Below are 12,069 nucleotides of genomic sequence, written 5' to 3' on the forward strand. Positions count from 1 at the left end.
TAGACTCTGTATGTGTGTGAATCCATGTACATATAAATACACACACACATAAATATATTAGAAATAAACCACAAAATCAAGAATTATTTTGTGGGGCATCTGGGTGGCTCAGTTGGTTAAGCATCTAATTCTTGATTTCAGCTCAGGTCATGATCTCACAGTTCGTGAGTTTGAGCCCCAAGCCGGGCTCTGTGCTGGCTCTTTCTCTCTCTTTCTCAAAAATAAATAAACATATTTTAAAAAAGAATTGTTCTGCAAAATTTTTAAAAATATGCTAGAAAAATATCTACCTGCAAACTTTTAAAAATCAGTCCAAGACTTCTTCTCTTTCCTGTTAAAGTAACAACTAAAACAATGGCACAATATATGAAACAACTGCTTTCAAATGCTGAACAAAAGGCAGCACAGGACTATAATTTCTGAGAGAAGAGAAAGAAACAAGGCGAACAATATGAATGCCATGGATTTCTACTTATAGAGAATTTCTGAACCATGACACAGGGACAGGATTCCAAATAGAACTTAATGGTACCTATAATTGAGAAAACAGAAATACAAATATGGGGAGAACAGGGTGAGTAGAATTTGTAAGAACAAATTCCAGAAATGAGAAAGCAATGAAGAGAAAGAGTTTGATAAATCTTCACAAAAGTCTCCTAGATTCTTCAGCTTCGTGCCAATCTGTGGCTGCATAAAATGAAATTTGATAGAGCCATACAAAGGACAAATGGCAAGCCATACAAAAAACAGAGTAAATTTCTGAATATTGTATGCTAAAGACTTGGCAGAGCTAATACAGAACGGAGAAACATGTGCATTTCCATCAGGGTGAGGAGATCTTATTTAATACATGGGGCATTCAAAAGAGAACATTAGAAGGGTCATTGTTTAGTAGTGGGGCTAATTTAGCCCTACACTAAAAACTACTATGTACCTATATAAACCTTATAAAACTTCGAGATAAACTTCAAAGGTAACTAATTCACAAATAACTGCCAGAAAAAAAAATTTGAAATTCTAAAACAATGTAAAACCACAATGTCCAGCATCCAAACAAATATCAATAGATATGGAAGTCAATTTCCTTTTTTTTTTTTTTTTTTTTTTTTTTTTATTTATTTTTGGGACAGAGAGAGACAGAGCATGAACGGGGGAGGGGCAGAGAGAGAGGGAGACACAGAATCGGAAACAGGCTCCAGGCTCCGAGCCATCAGCCCAGAGCCTGACGCGGGGCTCGAACTCACGGACCGCGAGATCGTGACCTGGCTGAAGTCGGACGCTTAACCGACTGCGCCACCCAGGCGCCCCAAGTCAATTTCCTTCTATGTATCAGCAATGAACAATTGAAATTTAAAATTGAAAAGTGTTTTGGGGCGCCTGGGTGGCTCAGTCGGTTGAGCGACCAACTTCAGCTCAGGTCATGATCTCATGGTTCATGGGTTCAAGCCCCACTTTGGGCTCTATGCTGACAGCTCAGAGCCTGGAGCTTGCTTCTGATTCTGTATCTCCCTCTCTCTCTGCCCCTCCTCCACTCATGCTCTGTCTCTCTCTGTCTCAGAAATAAATGAACATTAAAAAAAATTTTTTAATAAAAAAATAAAATAAAATGGAAAAGTTTTTAAATACACCCTTTAAAATAACACCCCTCCCAAAAACAATGTATAAATCTAACAAAACACGTACAGGATCTGTATGTGAACAACTACAAAACACTAATGAAAGAAATCAAAGAAGACCTAATTAAATGGAGACATATTCCAGGTTCATAGATTAAAAGACTCAGTACTGTTAAGATGTCAATTTTTGTAAACTTGATATATAGTCAATGCAATCCCAACCAAATCACAGCAAGCTATTTTGTAATAACAACAAATTGATTCTAAAATTAAGTGAAAAGGCAAAACATCAAAAAGACTCAACACAATACTGAAGAAAACAAAGATGGAGGGTCCATAGTATTAATATTTCAAGATTAGCCAAAAACTACCGTAACCAACCCAGTGTGATGTGGGTGAAAGAATGGGCACATAGAGCAGTGCAAATACAGTCAACTGAGTTTTAAAAGGCACATCAAAAAAGGAAAGACAAAGTTTTCAACAAATAGGGCTGGAACAATTGGATGCCCACATGAAAACCAAAAAAGAACCTAGACACAGGCTTTGTATCATAAATAAAAATTAACACAAAATGGATTATACACCTACATGTAACATGCCAAACTATAGAAAGCTTCTAGAAGATAACACTGAAGGAAATCTAGGTAACCTGGACTTAGAAGTGAGTTTTTTATTCAAAACCAAAAGCACAATCCATAAAAGAAAAAAAAAAAGTTGGACTGCATTAAAGTTTAAAGGTTTACATTGTATATAATACTGTTAAGAAAATGAAAAGACAGGTGACAGGGAGGAAATATTTGCAAATCACCTATCACTTTAGAATTGTATCCAAATATTCAAAGAACTGTTAAAAGTCAGCAATAAGAAAACAAACAACCTACCTAAAAAGTGGAGAAGAGATCTGAGCAGACACCCAATTAAAGACATTACAGATGACAAATAAGCATATAAAAAGATGCTTCACATCATTTATTATTAGGGAATTGCTAATTTAAAAAATCAGAGGGGTGCCTGGGTGGCTCAATTGGTTAAGTGTCCGACTTCGGCTCAGGTCATGATCTCATGGTTCGTGAGTTTGAGCCCTGCATCGGACAGCACAGAGCCTGGAGCCTGCTTCAGATTCTATGTCTCCCTCTCTCTCTCTGCCCCTCCCCTGCTCATGCTCTGTCTCTCTCAAAAATAATAAATAAACATTTTTTAAAAATTTAAAAATCAGGGGAGCCTGGGTGGCTCAGTCGGTTAAGCCTCTGACTTCAGCTCAGGTCATATTCTCGCAATTTGTGAGTTCGAGCCCCGCATGGGGCTCTGTGCTGAAGGCTCAGAGCCTGGAGCCTGCTTCAGACTCTGTGTCTCCCTCTTTCTCTCTATGCCCCTCCCCCACTCACACTCTCTCCCTTTCAAAAATAAACATTAAAAATTTAAAACTCAGAGACTACTGCATACCTGTAAGAATAGTTAAAATCCAAAAAATTAACAAAATCAATTGCCGATGAGGATGTGTAGCAATAGGAAGTCTCATTCATTGCTGGTAGAAATGAAAAATGCTAGAATCACTCTGGAAGATGGTTTGGCAGTTTCTCCTAAAGCTCATTCTAGCTTTATATGATTGGCAAACCCATTCTTAAATACTTTTCAAAATCTTTATTATGTGTATATAAAAACTTGCACATCACCGTTTACGGCGGCTTTACTCACAATCACCAAGTGAAAAGAAGTGTGTGTTTTGGACAGGAGAGGACTGAGCTGAAGTTACAGCTTTCTAGATAAAAGGGATATCATGGCTGACACTTCCACTCTTCTCTCTCCTCCCATATTCCACTGGATGCAGAGGTGGTGATAAGAGCGGCAGCTGGTGTCCTGAGGAAAAAGCCAAGGAAATATGATGACCCCTCTCCTGACATCCATGAGCTGTGGACCATCACCACCTCCATCTATCTATGTACTTTCTGTAGTGGAAAATTTAACTCTTATTTGTTTAAGCAACTGTTGTGTTTTCCTGATAACCTCCCGTTAACCACCGTATATTCTAAACTGTCCCTGAAACACTACACACTTTTGGGGGGACGTGTTCCTCCTCAACTCCAAGAAGGGTTTGCTGTTGACAGTGCTCATTGTACTCCCACCTCCTTGGCAAGAAGGATTGGTTCAAGAAAAGTGAATTCCGGTTTTCTCCCCCCACAGTTTTCTTTTTTTTCTTTTTAACATTTATTCGTTTTTTGAGAGAGAGAGCTTGAGCCGGGGAGGGGCAGAGAAAGAAGGAGACCCAGAATCCAAAGCAGCTTCAGGCTCTGAGCTGTCAGCACAGAGCCCGACACCAGGCTCAAACTCACGAACTGTGAGATCTTGACCTGAGCCGAAGTCCGACATTTAACCCACTGAGCCACCCGGGTGCCCCTCCCACACATTTTACTAACTAGAGCTGTCAGGGAAGAACATTTTTTTCTTCTCTGGCTTTGAGTATGTAAGCCTGGAGCTCCCTGTGGGGAAGTCTAGCTTGGTAGAGTTTGCTTGAGAGAATGAAGTCCAAACCGGAGTAAAGCAAACCCAAGGGGGAAGAGAGAGAGCTGGAGAGCAAGTGAGGAGACCTCTGTCTGGTTAAATTCCATGCTTCTTTTAGTTTGGTTATATGTGTTAATAATGATTTCTTTTTTTTTTTTTTTTTTAGGCTCATTTACACTCAGTTTTCTATTACTTGCAATCAAAGAGTCTAGGCCAATATAACTAATGTGATTTTAAATTATAAGATGAAGTATGAGGAAAGGAAGAGGCACTATGAGAAAGATTAAGAGAGGAGTTAGGGAAGATTTCTAAAATAAAGCAACAGGTAAGAAGAGATCTAACAAATAAACAGATGCAAACCTGGAGAAGACTGGAAGGAAAGAAGGTTTCCCACATGGCTCCTCCCAGCCCACCCTATCAGCAACATGAATTCAGTATGCCCTAAACATAGAAAGGAGAGGTTTTTCTGGAAAGATCTTGAGACATCTATGGATCCACCCAGTAGAGGTAAAGGTAAAAACAAAACAAAAACAAAAAACAAAAACAAAAACAAAAAAAGCAATTCCATTTAGGAATAAATAAGCTAAAATATCTTTCCACATAGTAAAGTTTTGTTTGCTTGTTTGTCTGTTTTTACTCGCTAATTGTAAGGACCTGGAGCTGGCTGGCTCCCCAGCCTCACACCCTAAGGAAGGAAACCTCTCTGTGCAAAATCTGTCAAATTACACAGTATCCCATGCATGACCTCCCATGTAGAGGGGATCTGGGGTAAGCATAAGCAACTTCAAAACAAAACCAGCCCAACTACCTATACTAATCCACATAGCCTTTATTCATAAAAATGAATGGTCATCCAAGGATTACCAGATATTTGAGGAAAATCTGTAGTATAAAAAAACAATTGCCTATAGAGAAAAAGAAATAAATGCAAGACAGAAACAACTTTCAATCAATTCTATCTAATGTCATCATCGGAAAGATTCGGTTATTAATTGTATCCATACAGGAAGAAAAGCAGTTCCTAAAAAAGAAATCAGAGAATAACAGGAAAAATGTGGAAGATTAAAAATATGATTACCAAAAAAAAAAAAAAAAATTCCAGTGTAAGGACTAAATCATGGAATGGCTACTATTAAAAACCAAACACTGGGCGCCTGGGTGGCGCAGTCGGGTAGGCGTCCGACTTCATCCAGGTCACGATCTCACGGTCCGTGAGTTCGAGCCCCGCGTCAGGCTCTGGGCTGATGGCTCGGAGCCTGGAGCCTGTTTCCGATTCTGTGTCTCCCTCTCTCTCTGCCCCTCCCCCGTTCATGCTCTGTCTCTCTCTGTCCCAAAAATAAATAAACGTTGAAAAAAAAAAAAAAAAAAAAAAAAAACCAAACACTGAGGGGCACCTGGGAGGCTCAGTGGGTTAAGCGTCTGACTTCAGCTCAGGTCATGATCTTGCAGTTCTTGAGTTCAAACCCCACGTAGGGCTCTATGCTGACAGCTCAGACCCTGGAGCCTGTTTTGAATTCTGTGTCCCTCTCTCTGCCCCTCCCTCCCCTCTCAAAAATAAATAAACATTAAAAAAAAATTAAAAACCAGGGGCGCCTGGGTGGCTCAGTCAGTTAAGCGTCCGACTTCGGCTCAGGTCATGATCTCACGGTCCGTGAGTTCAAGCCCCACGTCGGGCTCTGTGCTGACTGCTCAGAGCCTGGAGCCTGTTTCAGATTCTGTGTCTCCCTCTCTCTCTGACCCTCCCCTGTTCATGCTCTGTCTCTCTCTGTCTCAAAAATAAATAAACGTTAAAAAAAAATTTTTTTTTTTTAATTAAAAACCAAACAGTGATCTGAGAAACACTGTCAGGAAAATCCATCCAAACACAAAACATAGAAAATACAAGACAAAATTTAAGAGATACTTACATATATGCAGAAGGTACAATATATGGGTAACAGATATTTCAGAGGGAAGAACAAAGAAAACAGGGGAGGAAATGAAAAAATAAAAAATTTCCCTGAGTTCAAAGAAAGAATTCCTGAAATTGAAACAGCCAACCAATTAACTGTCAAGGAATATAAACAAAAGAGACTCCGATAAATCCTGGTAAAATAACTTAAGGAAAGCTTGTAAAGCTTCAAAAAGGGAGGAAAAAAATAAACAGACTGCCTACAAAGGAATGGGCTTAGTCTAGCATCACAATTGTCAATTACAATGGGTGCTAGAAGGCGCTGAGGCAACGGCTTCTAAGGCAAAATTAATTTGAGACTAGAAAACTCTACCAAATGATCAAATGTGAGGGCAAAATAAAGATATCCTCAGGCATTTAAGTATTCAGGTATGTAACCTCTCAGATAGGTTATCTCTCATTTACTGTTTCTTCAAAATTATTTTAGGATACAATCCAAAAAAATGAGTAAGATATTTAAGAAAGAGGAAGACACGGAATCCCAAACAATGTAACTAACACAGGGGTTCAATTAAGAAAAAAAAAGAAAAAAGTCCCAGATAGCTGTGCTCAGAAAGCTATGTATCAGTGAAAATTAGAATAACCCCAATTTTTCAAGGAAAAATATTTTCAAAGAGTGAGATATCTGTATCCATCAAATACTTAATCAAGCTGGGAAATTCTGATGATCAGTGTGGGTCTTCTGCTAAAAAAATTTAACTAGAAATTTTAAAACAAGTTGTAGAAGAACATTACCACCCAAATACAAAGTTTAAGTAAACTCTAATCGTAATTTATAGCAGAAGAGCAGAGAATTTTTCCTTCCGGTGGCACAGGTTCCGTGTCACAAAATTATATTTCCCTTTTAATGAGACTAATTGCACTACTTGGTTCTGCAGTAATTATTTCCCAATCATAACAGTAAAGGTAATAATCACTAACACTTACTTAACACTTAATGTAAGTCCTATTCTAATTCCTTTAGATTTTAGTCAGTTTGGTTCTTTCAACAACAGAACAGTAAGATTTAGTAACTTGCCCAAGGTCACACACAGGTCAGTGAACCCAGGCATTCTGGCTCCAGAATCCTACAACACCTCTCACAATGCTGTTTGTTAATTTACCATTCTTAGAATCAAGTTACCAAATCTAAAACAAGAAGGAATAGTAACAATTATAAAACAAAATATAAATTATACAAAACTTACCAATGTAGAGAAAATAATTAACCAAAGTAAGGAGAGAGAGAAGCATGTGTAAGTCAGTTATTTTTCTTATCCTCTTACACAGGAGTAACTTTCCATATAATAGAATTCTAACACAGAAATTTCTATGTAATAGAAAGACAACAATGATATAAATATATAATTTTTATATCAAAGAATAATATAAAAATCAGCAAAGATGAGAAAGATAATGAACTTAAATTCTTCATATTTCACAGTATGATGGCTAAATTTATGGGTATACAGTGGCTGTCGATTTCTAATTTTAAAATATTACATATGATTTACCTAGTAACTCAGAAAATCTAAGCTCGGAAAAGTTAAACTTAATACATTAAGAAATAGCAATAATAAGCAAATTATTTCGAACTCTGAAAGGAATATCAGAAAAGCTAAAAACAGAAAAGGAGAGGGACTAGGGAAGGGTAAGTCTTTAATTTTTAATAAAATGACCAGATATTTTACTGTGAAAAATTATTATATAATATCATTAATAAAAGTAGTATCCTACTGAAGTATCCTATAAAGAAGGGCATATAAACTGGTGAGGCTACCTTTCAATTCTGGCATGGTAATACAAAGTAACAATAAATACCACCGGGCCATAAAACCCAGTGGGACAAGGATAATATATAAACGTATTACAGAATACTCAAGCTCTTTACTGATTCTTTGTTTCCACACCATTATGACTAAATGGCCCATTTTTGTCATATAAACTTCTACAGAGACATTCATTTCATCATCGTTAGACAACTACTGAATCGCACATACTCCAATCCTGTACTTTGCACACCACACTTAAGAGAAATTGCCATCTGAATTCACACATCGCCGGCGGGAGTCTACATTGGTAGAACCTTTTCAGGGTATAATTTAGCAGTCCTTTTTGAAACGTAAAATATGGCCACACTTTGACCCAACAATTTCCCTTGGCAGAATCCACCCCACCGCAACACTCCCAAATACTCAAAGACAGCTGCACACATTAAGCTATTACTGTTTATAGCAAAGGAGAAAGAGACAACGTAAATGCACCCAAGTTGGATGCAGACTATCCTGTTGCCGTTTAAAAAACGAAATACATCTCTATGGAGTGACACTAAAAAGCATCCGCAACATATCGTTAGGCAAGAAAAGGCAAGGCGTAGAATCATCTATTACACGATCTGCGCGTGAGACAGATACATGATAGGTTGACAGACACATATACTGGCAGTTGGCAGTGGGCTTAAGGTGTGCGGAGGAAACAGTAAGTTTTTACCTTGAAAGTTGGCTGTTTTTACAACTACGTATACTGTGTGTATAGCCTAAGAAACCAGAGTCTGGCCGAAAAGAGAAACACTCAACATGTTTGCAACTCGCTCACTCTCAGATCTAAGAGGGAAAGGAGGCGCGAGGATGAGCGAGCAGGCCAGCTCCACCGGTTGGGTGATTTCTCGGCGAACGAGGCGGGAAGACACAGAAACCACTAAGGCGGAGCTGACGAGCGAACCCGGGAGCGGCCGGGGCGCGGGGGGCGCGGGGGACACACACTGGGCACCGGGTGCTGGGTGTGCCGGGAAGAGGGCGGAGGGTCGGGGAGCAAAGGCGAAAGGGGCGCGCCGGGACCCGCTCCGCCGGGCGGCCGCGAAGGGTCAGCCCGGGGCACCCGGGGAGTTCGGGGCGGCTTTCGAAGGCCGGGAGGGGGCGCGCAGCGGGCCCCGGCCGAACGCCCCAGGCCGAGGCGGAGCCCCGATCCCCCGGTCCGCGCCCGGGGACGGCCGCCGGCTTCCAGTACCTTCCCAGGAGAGCTCTCCTCCCGGCTCCCGCTTCAGGAACTTGTACCAGAATGTGTCCACGCGGCCCGGCTCCGCCCCGTCCTGCGCCGCCTCCTCGGGCGCCAGCTCCACCTCCCCGAGCCACAGGCCCGGCTCCTGCAGCGCCAGCGCCCCGGCGCCCGCAGCCGTGCCCGCCGGCCTCAGGCGCACGGCCCCGCGCGGCTCCCAGCCCCCCAGCTCGGGCCGCGAGCCCACGACCAGCAGCTCCGGCCCCCGCCCGGCCACCGCGGGCGGCACCACCACCCCGAACCGGAACCGCATGGCGGCGGGCGGCGCGGCTGCGGTCCCCGTGTCCCCGCGGCCGGCGGACGTGGCCCGAGCGCGAGGCGGCCGCGGCGATTGGGCGGCGGCGCGGGGGGCCTGGTCGCCAGGGGCCGGGGCGCCGGCGGCGACACGTGCGAGGATGCACCTTTTTTGGGCTGCATCACGCGGCCCAGGAGCCGGGGCCTGCTCCAGCCCGGCCTGTGGCGGCGGGAGAAGTGGGCTCCGCCGGGGAAGGACGCTTGCCCTGGCCGGCCGCCTGGTCCTGCAGCGCGGCTCCGCGGGGCGGCGGAGGGAAGGAAGGGGAGGCCAACCCGGGTTAGGAAACGTATCAGAAGCCCCGCGAGTTTCCAGTCGTCTTTCCCCAGGCCACAAAATGATCTTTGTGCGGGTCGTAAAGAACAAAGGAGTGGCCGGTAGTGAAGTTAGGGGAAGATCCCGGACCAGGTATCTGGAGAGCTCTGGCCCTTAAACTCGCCCTGCGTCTCTGGTTGTTTGTAAATCGAAGGTATAAAATAACTGATGTTGAAAGACGCTGCTAGCTCTTGGAAGGTTGATCTGATTGCTGGAAGAGGCGCCATTCGACCCATATAATACCCTCTAGTTCACTTTTTTACCAGCTTTTTATTTGAAAGCTTGTGAATGGGGGTGGGGGGGGGGCAAAATTTCACGTGTTCATAATATCCTTAGTAAAGCAAAAAAATACAAAAATGTTAATCATACAAACTCGGTGTCTTAGTGGAACATCTAGTAAACGAATATGCTTTACTCTTCAATATTGATGTATTCCATTGAGTGGTTGGTTGGTTGCTAAGCTTCACGGTAAACACAAAGAAAAACGTGAAGACAGCCAGGCTGGCCAAACATGGCTGACTCGGTAGCAAAACAGACACTAAATCATAGTGGCATGTGAGTCAGTTTATTCAACTTGCTGTTACAAAATATTCTTACGCTCATTTTAGGAAATTGAGAGTCATTGGGCCATGCAAGGACCCTGGGAGCTGACAGTTGAGGACTTTCTTGTGTTCTCCTGGGCAGCTTGTGTTGTACACTGTCCAAATGGCATTATTCCTACCAGCTCTTCCAAAGTACTGCCCATTCCGGTATATAAAACAAGGAGAGGAAGAAAAGGAAGGGAGGAAAGAAGGAGAAAGAAAGGAACGAAGGAAGGAAGACGAAACAAGATATTTAAGAAGCATTATTTCCTTTTCTCTTATGGTAAAGAAGTTGAGTAATTTTAACAGTTGAAAGTACTCCTTTAATCCCCTGAACAAAATCTATTCTAGCCTATTTTATGGCATGGATTGAAATACAATACAAATATTATGGCTACACTGTGCACTGAGTAAAATGCAATTGGAAATAACAAGATCAAAAGGACATACACCAAAGCCTCAGTCGTACTTTGTCAATCATTTGAATTTATTAACCATGAAAATTATAACGGCCATTGCACCATTATGATGAACCAGGCACGTGGTTTTCAAACTCTTATTATCTCATTTAATTCTCTCACCAATCCTATGAGGTAACTAACCTTGTTATCTCCATTTTTATATGTGAGTAAAAAGGCACAGAAAGTTTCAGTAAGCAGCCCACAGCAAGGAAGGGACAGAGACATTGCTAAAATTCATCCATTTACAGTTAAAGATGTATACACACACACACACACACATATAATTTGATTTCTAGGAGAATCATTTACAGAATGCCTTCAAATCCCAGCGTATTTAAAGGAGTTATTCACCACTAGCTCTGAATGAAAAATGAACTTCCTATAATTATTTCCAATAACCAGTTTCATCCTTAGGAATGATGAAACAGATGAAGCTAAACTAATCAATGAGTCTCTAAAGGCATAAATGTCTTGGTACTTAGAGTGGATTTGACCTCAGGCCCCAGAAAATGGTCACTGTTACGCCTTTATACACCTATCTTGTTGACACTGAAATACAAATTTAAAAAGTCAAGGTGAAGAATTTTACCAGGCATTAAGCTGTGTTATTCCCAGCTTTTTCTTCCTGGTTGAGTTCTCCATGTGAGATTTCTTTTTACATTTCAAAGAATCATGGTATTTATTGGAAGGGATTATTTATGGGATCCATTTGAGGTCAGATTCTTGAAGGTATTAAGACCAGCTGAATTTAGAGCAAGAATCAGCTCAGTAAAGAAACATAATTCTGATAATAATTTTTGAAAGACCTAACTAATTTGTTGTCATTGAATTTCATTTGTATAGTGCTATCTCATATATAACCGCAATATTTCTTGAAGAATGGGTGATAAATTCACATTTAGAGTTGCAGGATCCAATTCAAATGTAAATTCTTTGAAAGCTCCCTCAGGGAAAGCTATTATTTGGAACTATGGTAATTTATGTTTTCTGAAACAATCTTTCACTAGTCAGTGAGTTATCATAAATCTTCCCTCATAATATTGTATATGTACAGACACACTCGCTGCTGCAAATCATATTTCATTGAAATAGTTCAGGGACCGTTATGAGCATTAGTTTATTGCTTGTCAGAACACACTAAGAATTACACGTGCCACATATACTATTCCCAATTTTGTGGCTTCAAAAACAAAATAAAAACAAACCCTTCCAGAGAGAATTTGATGATCGCTTAGAAATTTTGCATATTGCAACTTACTTTTCTCTGGGTTGGAAAATTGTACGTTAAGCTACTTGAAATCCCTTGGAGGCTCTGGAACAA

At 41.3% G+C, this 12,069-nt stretch overlaps 1 protein-coding gene across 2 annotated transcripts in view; it reads right to left on the reverse strand.

Moving 5' to 3' along the window:
- The window catches only part of EPM2A (EPM2A glucan phosphatase, laforin), a 107,647-nt gene extending 98,199 nt beyond the window's left edge, over positions 1 to 9,448 (reverse strand). Inside the window, exon 1 of one of the 2 annotated variants that reach the window (XM_078447422.2) lies at positions 9,052 to 9,448. In XM_078447422.2, the coding sequence (XP_078303548.1) occupies positions 9,052 to 9,352 (301 nt within the window). In that variant the 5' untranslated portion in view covers positions 9,353 to 9,448. The remainder of the gene's footprint in view (positions 1 to 9,051) is intronic. The other variant, XM_078447421.2, reaches the window with a different exon arrangement.
- Between the last annotated feature and the right edge of the window lie 2,621 nt (positions 9,449 to 12,069).

Source organism: Panthera onca, chromosome B2 (genome assembly GCF_046562875.1).
Source record: "Panthera onca isolate mPanOnc1 chromosome B2, mPanOnc1 haplotype 2, whole genome shotgun sequence".
NCBI lineage: Eukaryota > Metazoa > Chordata > Mammalia > Carnivora > Felidae > Panthera > Panthera onca.